The sequence below is a fragment of the Nicotiana tabacum genome, chromosome 7 (assembly GCF_000715075.1).
Source record: "Nicotiana tabacum cultivar K326 chromosome 7, ASM71507v2, whole genome shotgun sequence".
In the NCBI taxonomy this organism is placed as follows: domain Eukaryota; kingdom Viridiplantae; phylum Streptophyta; class Magnoliopsida; order Solanales; family Solanaceae; genus Nicotiana; species Nicotiana tabacum.
The window spans coordinates 170,197,211-170,213,981 of NC_134086.1; the positions used below are offsets into that span (position 1 = coordinate 170,197,211).

Consider the following 16,771-nt stretch of genomic DNA (forward strand, 5'->3'; position numbering starts at 1 on the left):
CTTAATATATAAAGGTAAAAAATAAATTTTGCCTTATATATAAAGTGTAATTTTTCGGCGGAAGGGGGGTTCGTCCCCCTGGATCCACTCGCATCTAATTTTCTGCTTACCCAATCTTTTTTCTTTTTAATTACATATGAAGATCAGAGAAGGAAAAAATGAAGATCATGACAATTAAATTCATACCTATGAAGGTTACCCCACGGATACCACTAAGCCAAGGATAGGTAACTGGGCCATGTTACAGCATAATTGATTGGCATTGCATTTTGCGCCTTCCAGAAGCATCAACAAATTAAAAAAACGGGAATGCTTCTCTGACCAGTAGTAGAGCTCGAGAAAATTGCCAAAATTCGAGACATACACTGCCAGAGCACATAGCTGACCCAGTTTCATAATTATACAGCAAAGTTCTACAAGATTTATATTATATGCTAACGAATCTCCAGTATAGATACCTTATGTACATGTTACTGTACAATACAAAAACAATCACCACTTGCTATAGGCTCCCATACTGTACCAACATATCCCCAGAAGCAAGTCAAAGTGCCTTATGTACATGTTACTGTACAATATATACAAAATCACCACTTGCTATAGGCTCCCACAAAGTTCCTATCAGCATATCCCCAGAAGCAAGTCCCAAGTGGCTTGAAGGCTAAAGCTTTCCACACCAATCAAATGGTATAAGTTGCTTTCCAAACCACATATATTAACAGCCCCCATACACACCACATCGTGTCTTCCCATCTGATTGAGATAGGAGATGTGTTACTCATTCAACCTGTACACTTCTGCTACTGCTAGTAGCTCACCAAATCAGAACCTGTTAGTTGCACCTGGAAAAGTGACCTCCAATATTTGTCTTAAACACTTTAGATCGTAGAGGTTAATGCTGATGTTAATCTAATCAGTAATCTCCAACTAATGCCAAAAGCCAAATCGAGTTCCACATGAAACGGTCTCATAACCGTGAACGGCGGAAGAATCTCCCGGCATTTAATGGTGAATGCTTACGTGCTGAGGAAGTTGGTTGGCCTTTCGAGGAAGTAGAAAACTTAACATCCCAACCTTCAATGTTCTTAGGAACACAAGCATCAAAAAGGATTTGGCCAAGCAAAGTGTGTGCACTTAAACTGGGATTTGGACAAATAGGCAGATCTTTTCTTTCCTCCGGGGAAGAGCCAGAATCACTACTATTTTGATGCTCAGATGAACTTGGCAAGAAAAAGTGATCGTTTGGCCCCCCTGCAACTCTTCTAAAACTTCCGTTTGAGTCAGCTGCTGCATTTTGGAGGTCACATATCAAGTGAGATATCTCATCATGCATATCATCCAAGCCATTTCTCTCTCCTAGTTTCTTAATTCTGCAAGTGAAAACTGAAACTGCATGAGCAAGCAGTTGATCTACAGCCGCCCCGTAGCGGATTGGATCACTCTTGTAGAGACCTGCAAGATGGCAGAAAATGTCTGATTGTGCATGTTGAAAACATGGAATTCAGAGAAAATTGGAACCAATGTTATATCTGCAAGGAACATGAGACAACCAAAAGGGCAACGTGCGCTAGATACAGGACAAAATGTGCCAAAGAACAAAAAGGCAGAAGCACACTAACATTATGACAAGAAAAGTACATAGCAAGCGACTAGTCACAAGAACAACTAACCTAAGTGACAGGAACTCTTCCACTTTATTATTTTGACATCCGCCCCCATGTCTTGCAAGCAGTGAGCAAATTTAAATACAGATTGATATGGAGCAATATCATCATTCTCGGAGCACAAAATGAGAGAGGGAGCCCCAAAACTCTGCAGCAAGACAGGATAAATCAGCTAAGAGGATAACATATTAGGAACGCCTTAATGACTTCTGGCTAGCTGAAACTTACAACTGAGGAGTAAAGAGTTCGCCAATACTCAGAACGCTGGGATCCAAACCTAGTAAGGAACAAGGCATCTAGTCCAGAAGTAAACCCTTTCCCAACGAAAGAAAGCACCTTTGTGGAGCCAGGGATCTTCAGAAATGTGGGAGGCACAGCAAATTGTGTTCCAAAGTCCGCAGTAAAATCTACAGGACCAGAATCATAAATTTGACCTGAGATGCAGTTAACAGCCAGTTGGCTCTCCTCCTGCAAAAGAGAATGAACGATTCAAAAAAACGTTATATGCTATCAATAACTCATCCCAGGGGAAAATATAGATCTCCCAATACATAGCAATGTACGTATTCCAAACTCAAAGCACACTCAAAGAAGGGCGTACCAGATTAACGTGAGCTTCACATCTCCCTTTAACAATCTGCATCAAGTGGAAAGTGTTAAAGCATAGCTCTCAATAACAACAGACTAAGAACTTTATCCTTAGGTCAACATAATTTTTCAGTCAAAGCCACAAGAGATCTCAACGAGGTGGCATAGGAGATGTAAATACACAACAGAAAATATGCATGCAAGCAAAATGAAACTGTGTGCATCAAAAAGTCTTGTGGTTGATTGTCGAAGTCACTATACCTGAAAAAACTTATACATGCAGGCCTTAGAACCACCAGACATAGCTGCAACAACTACTGGACGAGGCCGACGTCTTAGTTCCTACGCAGTTAAAAATAAGAATATTAGGACATGAAAATGGGAAATTTGGGCCAATAATTTACCTATCTGCTGCATGTTCGGACTACATCATTATAATAGCATCTTCGTTGCGAATTTCACAAAATGGGGTTTCACAAATCAAACTCTTAATTCACACATGTCTTTTAGGTCTCGGCCAATTTACCTCAAATTTTCACATGTGGTTGTTATGCCATTAACAGTCTTATACTGTCAGCAAAACCCTATAGAACAAAGTATACCAAGATCAGCAAAAGCACAGGTGAAAAGCTAACCTTTACGAGCTCTCTAAAAAGAGAATATGCCAGTGATGTAGCCTTCTCAGTTATGAATCTGCACAAATTATCCACGGAGTCAATCTTTTGAACTACCGACTAAAGAGAAATCAACAAATTATATTCATCGGTGTACGCTGTTTGTGATGCAGCCCGAAAACAAGGGAAAAGATCCTGATCACAATGTATTAAAGATAAGAAAAAGAAGAAACCCTACCCTATCCCCTGACCCGTAACTTCTCTATTGTCTCCTTGAATGACACAAAATGCAAGATAATCCTGAGCCAAAACAGATATTCCCCAAATCAGTCTTTAGCAGTCCAACATCAAACGCATCTCGCCTTTTCTTGAAATTTCAAATGCTTCATAGTGTATTAGGTGAAGTTATAATGTCAAGACGCAAATTTGCATGTTTTCTAAAGAACCTAAGCTCTCATCTGTAGAAAGTTAGCCAAAGATTAATCTGTGTATGCCCAATTAGATCCACTAAGTTTACCAACAACAGTGCACTACCACACTTGTAAAATACCAAATTTTAATTAAGCTTTTTGATAATCTAAAAGAAAGACGAATCGCCAAATACAAAATGTGCCTAATGTTCTTTTTTATGTGAACTCACCACGAAACCAGCAAAACTTAATACACCTTACCTGTGGTTGAACACAGACCATCTTTTAGTACTTAAACATGAGCAAGTAGACAGATTTAAAATACATAAATATGACCGCTAATTTATGACAACGTACTACATAGTCCATAATAGGTTTGCGGTTAACTCAGTTCAATTGAGTATTAATTCTCCTAATTTAGCTTGAATTTTGATAAAGTATCACCACAAACACAGAACAAATGGAATGATACAATGACAGATACATCATAATTTATTTGCGCAATCACACTCAGAGAAACACATAATAATCCTAAAATAAGAGTTAATTTGAGCTTACAGGGTGGTGAAATCAGCAAGGCAGACAAGGGAGGTCCAACCAAGGGAGGCATAAAGATCAACATAATTCTTCAATTCAGCTTCCTGAATCGAAACCCAAGCGAAGATAATCACAATTCCTTTGACCTTTTCTTCCGAATTCCTATCATTTCGGTCCCAATAAAATCTTCCACCGTCGATTGACATGTCAGAATTAAACCCTAACTTTGATGAAATTGAAGCAATTTGGGAAGGGAGCGCGATAGAGATGAAGGTAGAATAAAGTTGGGTGGGTGGGTGGGTGGGTGTAGTAGTTGGTAAAGGATCGCGATATTGCGCACATGTGCCACCTCAGAGTCTAAGCACGCGTTTAGGATGATTATCCTCCGCCACTACAACAGAAGGGACCACAACGGCGTCGTATCTACATAACTTGTGCCAGTCTATGCTGATGTGGCAATTGTGCTAGCAGCAGTACTTGGATTTGGATATGGTTCCCCCTTAATACTCGGCTAAAACAACGAAGGGTCAAAAAATATCAGCTAAATGAACACACTTATCTTTTTCAGGAAAAAAAAAAAAGGAATATTCGCATCTTGTGTCTGGACCAAAATGAATGCAAATATATACAAGAATATGCGTAATTTATATAACTTTATTTTTTAGTCATGATGAGTTAATTATGCAGTTTTAACGTTGATTTATCATTTTTTTAATTAAATTATTTAATTTAATGCAAAAACTGGGAAAGAGGGAGAGGAAAAAAACAAGAACTAGGTAATCCTGAAAAAGGTTATACTATGTCAACTGATTCATTATCGGCAGTAATCAACTACGAATAATTGTCGGGTCTAAATGAGTAGAAAGATGTATCAGATAAAATGTGTAATCACTCTGGCATTCAATTAATTAAGCGCTAGCAGATAATATTTCTTTTTTAAGAGGCCGCTTGAAGTAAGATTGGACTTTGGCTGTAACCAACAATAGCATCTAATGGACATAGAAATAAAGTCGCAGATTGTACCATTATACTCCTTTATTGAACCTAAATTGCAATTTAACCTCCCATTCTTGAGATTTTAATACAATATTGGCAGGCTTTTCCCTTATGTTAGACATGAGGGCAAATTTATCTGAGATGTGAAGTATCATATCTACTTTCCCTTCTCGTCACGGGAGGAAGGGAAGGTAGTATTTTGTAAATTTTTGTTAATAAAACAGCGTGACATGGCAAAATTTAACTTTGGACATCAATGTTGTAGTATTAGTATTGAACTTGTTTGTTAGGAAGTTTTATTTGTTGGAAATAAACCCCTACAAAAATAATTTTCAGGGAAATAAAAGCGGAATAATAACGTAGCATCGAGATACGGTAATTAACAAGAATAAAAGAGTAACAACGACACCAAGATTTTTACGTGGAAAACTCTTTTGAATAAGAGAAAAAACCACGACCCTGAGAAGAGCAACTAATATCACTATAGCAAAGAATTTTACACTTTGTAGGTCTGAGTAAAATACTCAAAAGACCACTACAACACTCAAAAAGAAATAACCCTCTTTTGATATTCCCACCTCACTACAATATCACTCACTCTCTATTTTTCTCACAGACTATTTTCTTATACCCTATCTGTGAAACCTCACTCTTTCTTTCTCTCTTTGTTGGTGTATAAAAATGAGAGCCGAAGCTCTCCTTTTATAGGCAGAACCTCGCCTACTACGCTTGACATTATTCTTCTGCACGCCTGCCATATTTGACAAATGTAGAAGGGAAACATGGGCCACTAATCAAGGAAGAAAATTTTCTTCCTTGATTTATAGGATGGACCCCACAAACCTCCCCCTCCAGTCTCATCCACCTGAAGGAGGTAACACCGGAGGTTCTAGTTTGAGTGTATGCCGACAAAGTTCTTTGCATAGCTCAAACTTGTCTCTTGGTACCACTTTGGTCAGCATATCCGAAGGATTCTCACTTGTATGGATCTTCTTTACCTGCATAGACCCATCCTCAATCCTTTCTCGAATCCAATGATATCTCACGTCGATATGCTTCGTCCTTGCATGATACATGGTGTTTTTGCTCAGGTCTATTGTACTTTGACTGTCACAATAGACGACATACTCCTTCTGATGCAATCCAAACTCTTGAAGGAACCGTTTGAGCCATACCATCTCTTTGCCAACTTTAGTTGTGGCAATATACTCCGCTTCAGTTGTAGAGAGTGCGACACACTTCTGCAACCTCGACTGCCATGATATAGCTCCCCCTGAAAATGTAAACAAATATCCAGTAGTGGTTTTTCTGTTATCAATGTCACCTGCCATATCAGCATCTGCATAGCCCTTCAAGATTGGATCCGATACTCCAAAGCACAAACAATCTCTTATGGTACCTCTTAGGTACCTGAGTATCCACTTGACTGCTTCCCAATGTTCCTTTCCAGGATTTTCAAGAAACCTGCTGACAACACCAACTGCGTGAGCAATATCAGGTCTAGTACATACCATTGCATACATCAAGCTTCCGACTGCTGAAGAATAAGGAACTCTAGCCATGTTCCCTTTCTCCTCTTTTATTGTAGGACACATCTTTTTGCTCAACTTTAGATGACTAGAAAGTGGTGTGCTGACTGGCTTAGCATTCTTCATGTTGAAGCGTTCTAGTACACGTTCAATGTACTTCTCCTGAGATAGCCACAACTTTCTGCTTGTTCTCTCTCGAACTATCTTCATCCCTAGAATTTGTTGTGCTAGGCCCAAGTCCTTCATATCAAATGACTTGGACAAATCTCTCTTCAAATTTGCGATCAACCTCTTATCTTTTCCTATAATTAATATGTCATCTACATACAACAACAATATAATAAAATTATTCTCAGAAAATCTTTTGAAGTATACACATGGGTTAGAATAGGTCTTTAGGTATGTTTGATTTTTCATGAATGAGTCAAACTTCATGTACCACTGCCTTGGTGCTTCCTTCAATCCATAAAGATTCTTATTCAATTTGCACACCATGTGTTTCTTTCCAGCTACTTCAAATCCTTCTGGTTGCTCCATATAAATCTCCTCTTCCAAATCTCCATGAAGAAATGCAATTTTCACATCCAACTACTCCACTTCAAGATCAAGGCTAGCTGCTAAGCTCAAAATTGTTTGAATAGAAGTCATTTTGACAACAGGTGAGAAAATTTTGTCAAAATCAATACCTTTCTTCTGTTCGAAGCCTTTAACCACCAATCGAGCTTTGCATCTGACCAGCTTGTCATTTCCATCTTTCTTGATTTCAAAGACCCATTTGCATTTGAGTGGTCTTTTACCCTTTTGGAAGTTCAACCAGCTTGTACGTGCCATTTTCTATAGAGATTCCATCTCTTCTTGAATGGCTTTCATCCACTGGTTCATTTCTGGATGGGACAATACCTCCTTAAGACTTTCTGGCTCCCCCTCATCACTGATGAGGACATACTCTGTGGAAGGGTACCTGCATGCTCTACCCTTGGCCTCTCTGATCTCCTCAGAGGTTGAGGTTGTTCTTATTCCTGAGTTGGGTGCTCCACTTCCTCAATACTTTAATCAAGTTGATCCCCCTCCTCAATAACCTCACCAGGTTGCTCTCCCTGCTCGGCAACCTTATCGGTCGTACTTTCTACACTTGTGGGATTGTTAGAAGTATAAAGAATAGTAACAAGGTTAGGAATTATACCATTCTTCGCCTTTTCTGACATATCAGCAGCAGTTCCAACTTCACTTTCTCGGAAGACTACATCTCTGCTTCTGATGACCTTCTTCTTTATAGGATCCCACAATCTGTACCCGAACTCTTCATCTCAATATCCAATAAATATGCAGGGAATAGATTTATCATCCAGCTTTGTTCTCTACTCTTTTGGTACATGTGCAAAAGCTCTGCAACTGAACACCTTCAGATGTGAGTAGGACACCTCCTTGTTGGTCCAAACTCTCTCTGGGATGTCAAACGCCAACGGAACTAATGGACTCCTATTGATCAGGTAACAGGCTGTCTGAACTGCTTCACCCCAGAATGACTTAGGCAGTTTAGCCATTCTAAGCATTGTCACGACCCAATTCCCCAAACCTGTTCGTGATGGCGCCTCTCATGAAGACAAGGCCAGTCATTCAACCTAATTCATCCTTTTAAGACAATTAATTAACAATATTATAGTATAAACATGGTTTAATAATATCCAATAGCAGAAAGTATAGATAAAATACGGAAATCCAACCCAACTCAGCCCTAACCGGGGTGTCACAAGTCATGAGCTACTACAGAATTTACTAAAATTCTACAAAGTATGGAATTAGGAACAAAGTCTGAAGATATCATAAATAACAGAAGATAAGGGAGAAAACGGGTCTGCGAACGCCATGCAGCTACCTCGATAACTCCGATGAAAACTGAACAGCAGAAAACTCGCTCTATGCCTCAGGAATACCTGTACCTGCACACATGGTGCAGGGAGTAATGTGAGTACTCCGACCCAGTGAGTAATAAATATAAATAATGATTGAAGGTAAGAAAACACGTTAAGGCACACAACATTCTATACAGAAGCAGTGAAATCATTTAAAATAACAATTCAGTGAAATATCATGTGAAATTTCTTTTAAACCAGTAAAACGGGTAATTTGGTAGTAAAATGACAAGTAGAAACCTGCCCATCGGGCTCAATATCAAAACAACAAGTAGAAATATGCCCCTCGGGCTCAGTATCAAAATAATAAGTAGAAATCAGCCCCTCGGGCTCAGTATCTCAAAACAGTATCAGCCCCTCAGGCTCAGAACAGTATGAAGCAACCAGTCGATGAAATAAGAGCACATAATTATTATGGCAGATAATGCAGATAAGGAATAAATGCATGAGTGCAATGCAATGCATATGACAGTACCCTCTGGTACCCACTGTGAGCACGTGATTTTTGTTTCGCACGACAATCGCTCCAAAAAGAAATAAAAAATAATAATTGGCCCTGCTGTACACTTTTTGGATTTCTGTGCGGCACCTTGTTGATTTATTTGTGACTTCGGCCCATTTTTATTTATTTACTTTATTAAAATAAAATTCAAAAAAAATATATGTGTCCTGCATAATTCGAACCGTAATCCGGTCGTTAAATAGAAAATCATGAATAGGCATCTTCGTCCGTGATTTTATTTTGTTTGACTTTACCTGTTTTGAAATATTTTAGTGTGTGTGCAAATAATTGTATTGAGTGTGTATTTAATTTTAATTTGATTTTTTGGCTTAGTTTTGTTTTAAAATAAATAAGAAAAAGGAAATAAATAAAAAAAATATAAAGAAAGGACCCCTTCCCTTCCGGACTTGGGCCAATTTTAACAAAATTGGCCCAAACAAACAGCCCAAAACCCAGGCCTGCCCGGTCCAGACCACCTGATGCCCAGAGAATCCAAATGACGTCGTTTTGGTACAGGTTGATCTGGGCCGTTGATCTCAAATTGATCAACGGCCAAGATCAATTCCCCATAACCCACTAATAAACCCGACCCGGCTCACCTGGACCGACCCCAACCCTTTACCCTTGAAACGACACCGTTCCACTTAAGCTATTAGATCCAGACCGTAGATCTAGATTGATCTAACGGTCGAGATCAACCCACCCATTAACTATATAAGACCATAATCTTACCCTGCCCCCCTATCTGAACCCCAGCCTTCGTCTCCAAACAAACAGCCCTAAAACCCTAGCCGCCCCTGCGTACTTTCGCCATGAAAGCCGGCGGCATGGATGCCGGTGACCTTGCCCTGAACACCATAGAACCCCCTCACCACCCTGAACATAGACCTGTTAACCGTTTAGTTCGAATCACCCTCCAGGTCCTCGAATCTTCATTTGAAGATTCGAGTCAAAACTCGATCTACACCAACCAACCCCAGCTTCACACCAGACACTCCCCAGACCCTCCTCGTGACCAAACCATACTTGGTTTGGTCCGAATCTGATCAGGGAAGCCTGAATCCCAGATCTAAGTTTTGAAAGTTTTGTGTTCCTTCATCACTGGCCCATGCGAGTCCGAGCCAAAGAGATTAAGGTCTAATGGACCTTAATCGAAGTGTTTCTCATCTGAGAAACACTTCGATTAAAGTCCGTTCAGCCTTAAGAAAGGTCTGTCCAAATCCGGGTTCAAACTTTTAACTTTTCAAGTTTAAGGTGAGTCTGCTTTCTTTCCTTTATTTGTTTTTAGTCCGTGTGATTTATTTTAAAAGACTGTTCATATTTGTTTTAATTTTATCAACTTTTGTTTGTCCACTTTGTTTGAACCTCTGTGTTTGTCTGAATCCCTCCCCTCCTATTCTGATAAGGCATGTGTATTGGTTGTATTCCAAATTTGTATTGACTAACTGATTCCTCGAAGTACAATTCTGTTTTAATCAGTATAAGTTGAGTCATGTGTCCCATACTTCTGAATGTCTGATTTTTGGCTACGATTGTGTATGTTAATGCTAATATAGTCGAGTCGACATGAGTCGTCAATTAGTTTCAACTGTCTGAGCATAGTAAATCGATTTGCTTCTGTTGAACATTTGTTGAATCAATTAAGAACCAATTTTGTTTACTTATAGCTGTTGATTTGGATCAGTAATGTAAAAGGGATGTTTGGTTTAAATGCTGAATTGGAGGGCATGTGCACTCTTGCACAGCATGTGCATTGGTGCACCTCATGTGCTTTGTGCACTACCTGTGGCCTGCATAAAGGTCTTTGCTGATTTTAAAATGGTTTGACAGCATATGCTGTCAGATATATTCTACTGCCCCATACCTTGCTTTAGTTTAAGAAAGATTAAGCCTTTTAAAGTTAAGCCTGCCAAGGAATGATGGGGTTAATATTTAAATAACTAACTGGAATCTGAAAATGGAAAGGCACATGGGAAGGGTACTGTGATAGCCCAAACAGGCTGTTAAAAAGGTTAATGAAGGCTTATAAAAGGGATAGAAATAGAGGAGGGGGAAGAGAGGATCGGATACTAGAGTAATACACAGAGAGGGGGGATTGATAGATAGAAAGATTTTGATACACACACACAAAAAAAAAGACAGAATCAAAGGGAAAAGGAAAAACACACTGTGAGGAGTTTTAAAAGAGAGAGCTGATAGAGATACACAGAAAAGCATACAGAGATAGAGAGAGACACTGGGAGGGAACATCTGAGAGTTCAAATTCTGAAAACAGAAACTGGAAAAGTTTTCTCTTTGATAATCCAAATAGATTTCAAATTGAGGACTAACATTAGAACTTGAAAAGAAAGGAGATAGGGAAAGGGATATCACAAAATCAGGAATTGTCTTCTCCCTACTGTTTGTTCGATTCTCATTTGGTTCAAACTGTCCAAGTTAGTCCTGTTTTCCTTCAAGTGTCAGTTAAGTCTATTGTTTGGATTTGTGTTGTTGGCTTCTCCCGGAATTGGATTGCTTGATTTTCTGACTCCGTTACTACTGGGAATTTGTCTCATTCTGCCTCTCCTCCATTGGCTTTATTGGTCTCTTGCACTGGGATTTCTGTTCTATTTGGTACCTGCTGTTACTGCTGTTGTTTGGTATCGCTTTTATTGCCCTACTGACCCCTTGCTTCTCCTGTTGTATCCAATATCCAGGTACATACTAAGACTCGCATTTGATGTAACAATGAAAGCATGAATCAAAAGATTTGAAGGAGTTATAATCACCTATTGTATTGCTTACGAATTGCTTTTTTTAATGTTGTTAAGATATGCAGTTTCTTGGTCTGTTAGCCTAATAGAGACACATTAGTAAGGTTGTACTTAATTAAAGTTTATGCCCATCTGAAGCTGTGACATTTTATTCGTTTAGTAGTACATAAGATGTAAATACAATCCATGAAATGTGCAGCCATTTTAATACAATTGCTAACTCAAACTCGCCATTTCAGCATGTTTCGAATGTGTAGGGGCAAATGTTTGTTTAGATCTAGCTAAAGACAATACAGTTTCAAACTCTTGAGTTTCAGTTTGCGTGAAGCAGTTTATAGGATGAGTTTAAAATACCATTAGTCGCATTTCCTAACAAGCAATTTTAATTAATCTTGTCTGAATAAGTTAAAGTTAGGGAGCTCTTGTAACAGTCATAGCATTTCATCAATCCCATATACGTTTCTTTTATCAAGTTCAAAGCATGTTTTCATGAGGTACAATGTTTCTTTATTCCGTAAATAATTAATCGGATGATTAGCTAAAATCTGGATTTGGGCCAAACACATAGTTAAAAATAGCACGCATCTTTTCTTCTATTTTTAAGAGATAAACACATTAGAAATGTAATCGCTTTAGGATGTTCCTTCTAAAATAATGAGACGAGCCTCGCCAAACGAGATGTAAATCGCGGGGCCCTCAATAAATAACCATGATAATTATCTAGAATTCAGGATAGGCCATTTAATAAATTTCATGGCCTTCCACAAATAATAATGCGCTAGACCCCCCTTAGGCGCCCTTAATAAATTACACTATTAAACTTGGGTGCACATTGATGTGACCCGAATCCAAATCTCAACGGAGTCGAAATGTGTTAACAACTACGGGCGCATTGACTGTGACGTGGTTCGAGGTGCATTTTCACGACGTTGCAATTCTATAAAAATAAATGATAATAATAAAAGTGGTTTGAACTTAATAAAAAGCACATAAGTCACAACATGTATTTAAATCAGATATTTAGCCATTATAACAATTTAAGCGACCGTGCTAGAACCACGAGATTCGAGGGTGCCTAACACCTTCCCTCGGGTCAACAGAATTCCTTACTTAGAATTTCTGGTTCGCAGACTTCATTTGGAAAAGTCGAAAATTTCCTCGATTTGGGATTCAAGATAAACCGGTGACTTGGGACACCAAAAGCCAAACCTTTCCCAAGTGGCGACTCTGAATTAAATAAATAATCCCATTTCGAATATTGTCACTTAAATTGGAAAAACTCCCTCGCGCATTTATCCTTCGGGGCGGGCGCGCAAAAAGGAGGTGTGACACCCACTCCGCTGGGGAGAGAACCCAAAACCACTGGTTCAGGGTTCAAGAATTCGAGCTTAGAATAATTGTTATATTTGGCTTTATTATCTGATCTTTATTACATGTTTTTTGCATAACTTGCTAAATGTTGTCTTTTACCGCTTTGATATTATCTGAACTGTATATAAACTGTGCCGAAACCCTTCTCTTCTTACCTCCGGGGAGAAGCTCGCTGGTCGAGACTCCCTATTCTGTTAGTGTCAATGCCCGAAATAAGAAAGAGGACGGATAAGTTACGAAGCCGGACGGCCTTTTGGTTCCCGGTAAGTTGCCCCTCCTCGACTCGAGTTGTCCGCTCGGGTACACAGTCTAGAACAAATACCAAGGTTTAAACCTAGTATAACTCGACTTCATGCCGGATCCCTAGTAGGAACTCTTATTTGCATCATGTTGCATTTGACTTAGGGGGCTCAACACAGGGGTTGGGTCCGTCTAGGACAAGCAACCTGAAATGAAAAGACCACCCTGCTGCATCCTATTTGTTTTGCGCATTTATTTGCTTCGGTTCCGCATGCTGACCGGTTTCTAAAAAAAAAAAAGAAAAATAGCAGCGTAGGGAGATAATTACTTATTTTGGAAAAATAAAACCAATGTCCAAGTAGTGTCGAAACCTCGCCGGAATTTTTCTAAAAAAAATATATATAAAACCAAAAGTTGTCTTTTAGTTTGATTCATAAAAAAAAAATATAAAAATTGTTCTTTTCTTTTTAAGAAAAAAAAAGGGTATTTATTTCAAAAAATAAAAAATAAAAAAAATGGAAAACTCATAATTCAAAAAATGTGTTGTTTCTTTTGTAGTACCCTTTTATAAATTCGGACTAATAGTCCAAATATTGCAAAAAACAAAAAAAAATATTTTTTTTAGTATTTATCTTTCTCCAAAAATAATAAAAATACTTATTCTTGATTGCTAGGTTTATTTGATTTTTCTCTATTCACGATATGACCGAACTACGCCGGTTTGATTCTCGCATAGGGTGAGATACGTAGGCAACCCTCGGCGGGTCCAACCTCCCGTTTTTGCAAAAAAAAAAAATCTAGATAATTTTAATTTTTGAGTCTAATAAAGTTTATCGCCCTAAATAAATGTGCAGGATGAGCACGATACAAAATGAATCGTTTTCAATAATGACCAAGATTCCTTTTGAGTTGCGAGTATGGTGGAACGACTTAGGCAAAGAGGGGCAAGGCAAAGTAAGGAAATATCTGAAAAATCTCCCGGATTTACTAGACATTCAGCCTCGGGGTGATACTATCAGATCATTGGTCACCTACTGGGATTCGGCGCACAATGTATTCCATTTTTCAGACTTCGAACTCACCCCGACGTTGGAGGAAATAGCGGGATACATTGGGGGTGATGAAGCTCCGTTAAGGTTCAAGTACTTGATTGCACCTAGGGCCGTCACGGTACACCAATTTTTGGATTTTCTGAAAATACCCCGAACATTTCACCATCCAGATCTTGCCAAAGGTTTCTGCAGTCTCCACCTCATGTATGCTAGATACGGTCATGAGGGCGGGTTCAATAAGCCGGATTTCAAACTATGTAGTAAAGGCAACCGACAAAAATGGGACGAACACAGGCAGTTGGCTTTCATGACGGCCTTCTTAGGTCTTATAGTGTTCCCGAGGAAGGACGGCAACATCGATCTAAGAATAACTGGGGTTGTCAGTACTTTGCTTACCCAAGATAAAAGTACTCTGGCGCCTATGATTATGGCTGACATTTTCCGGGCTCTCACTGTTTGTCGAGCCAGGGGTGACTTTTTCGAAGGATGTAACCTACTGTTGCAAGTGTGGATGACGGATCACTTATGCCATCGCTCCTCACTTTTGGGTTATGGTTCGCCAGAGAAAACTTGTATTGGAGAATTCTACACGAGAATCAAAGGGCTCAATTTACCTGAGGGAGTCACATCATGGACCTCATTTCTCCGAACTCTCACCGCCAGCCAAATCCAATGGACGCTCGGATGGTCACCTATCGAGGAAATCATATACATGCCGGCAACCCGGCCTCACTTTCTGTTGATGGGACTGAAAAGTATCCAACCCTATGCACCGTATCGGGTTTTGAGGCAACTTGGGAGGTACCAAGTGGTACCGAAAGATGAAGATTTGAGTACCCAAGTGATTGAAATCAGTCCGAACGGTCATTTCCCTGAAGAAGAAGTTCGCCAAATCTGGAGTGAATGCCAACATCTGACAGCAAACACTTGTGTGATCGATACGGCAAAAGGGGAAGTCGCCCCAGGATATCACGCTTGGTTTAGAGGTAGCCTGTCTTACGAAAGACCGGCTAAGAGGCCGCATCTCAAAGATTTCGTAGAATCATCCCAAGGGCAATGGAACTGGTTAGCAAAAGAGAAGGGTTATCGAGCAGAGATTGGCGATTTGAAGCTACAAATAGATAGTTTGAAATTCGATAACAGCGTACAAATCGCGGCAGATCGAAGCGAAAAGAATAGGTTGATCCAAGAGAATGAAGAACTTAAGGCCCAAGTCCAAAAATTGAGATTGTCTCTTGATGAGCAACCCAGAAGTCAATCAGACCAGCGGTTGATAAAGGGTTTGAAAAGAGAGATCACGGAATGGCGAGACAGGTTAGAAGAATCCGAAAAGGTCACGACAGAGTTCAAGGCACGGTGGGAAACAAGAGTAGATAAGCATCGCCGATGTTTGAACCAATTGAAACGTGACCACGAGAAGGCTGTTTCCAAAATAAAGAGGGAGATGGCTACACTTGAGTTTAAAGCAGTTAAGCAGGCCAGGGATTTCCAAATGGAGAGTAGATATTGTTACGACTTGTTGGCCCAAATGAAGGAAGAAGTGCGGCAGCTGAGGGATCAGCACATACAGGACTCACAGGTATTCAAGACGTGCAGTGATCAGATAAGGCACCTACTCATAGAGAAGAAGCAAACTAGAGATAGGATCAAGGCCATTGCCCATGCCATCACCAGACGATGTCTACGATGTGAGAACATGTCCAGCGCTACCGTCCTCTCGGCAGTAATGGGTTATGTCAAGCAGACTATGCACGAGCTGGAGCAACTTGAGAGGGATCTCACGCCTAGGACCGCGGCGAGGCCGAACGATGCCCCGCGGAAACCAATTTTTAAAACCATAATGCATTCATAGGTCAAATCTGTATTTTAGCATCTTCTGCCTGTTTTTTCATCAAGGTGATTTTCAGTCTATTTTGAGTCTAGGTTTATTTTCAAAGTTTGCTCTTTCTTTTGCAAAATGTAGCTTGTAATAGAACGTTTCAACAATAAAGAGGTTGTTTCTTTTACGCCCATTTGTGTTTTTCGAACTACGTAATGATCTGATTCACGTAGGCATCGTGATACGTAGGCAATCCTCATCGGATCCGGTCGCATTTCTTTTACTACAAAAATAAAAATATATATATATATATATATAATAAATAAAATAAAAGGAAAACAAAAGAGAAAAGGAAAAGAAAAGAAAAAAAAAGGGAAAAACTAATAAGAGAAAAATGCCGGAATGACGCATGCTCTCGTAGCAAACATATAGTAATCCACTTAACTGTATAGGTGCATCATGCCCAACGTGAGATTAACTATCTATTATTTGCTGCAAAATTAACCGTGCGTTTGTCATTGAGCATTTTCCCAGGGTTTTTGAAAAGACGGTTGGTTTGGTGAAAGTCTGGCCTCGCACTCATACTTCACGAGGTCAAGGAGAGGTGTTCAACTACCTGTTGTTAGGACCAGAAGCAGTACTCACACTTACTTCACCAGGTCAAAAGGAAGTGTGGAAATGTCTTCGGAAATTCCATTGCAAACAGTCCCCGTCTCTGAGGAGAGCTCAATCTCAGCCGTCCTCACACCTGAATCCGCAACTGCGGAGGAAAATAGAATCCTA

General features: G+C 39.6%; 1 protein-coding gene across 1 annotated transcript; it reads right to left on the reverse strand.

Annotated features, from left to right (window-relative positions):
• Positions 1-380: 380 nt before the first annotated feature.
• LOC107794080 (uncharacterized) lies at positions 381-4,342 on the reverse strand. Its single transcript, XM_016616535.2, has 7 exons — positions 3,835-4,342; positions 2,888-2,945; positions 2,514-2,594; positions 2,266-2,301; positions 1,893-2,132; positions 1,671-1,812; positions 381-1,452 (listed from the first exon to the last, which is right to left on the reverse strand). The coding sequence occupies exons 1-7, from the start codon at positions 4,017-4,019 to the stop codon at positions 968-970; spliced, it is 1,227 nt and encodes a 408-aa protein (XP_016472021.2). The 5' UTR covers positions 4,020-4,342; the 3' UTR covers positions 381-967.
• Positions 4,343-16,771: the final 12,429 nt, after the last annotated feature.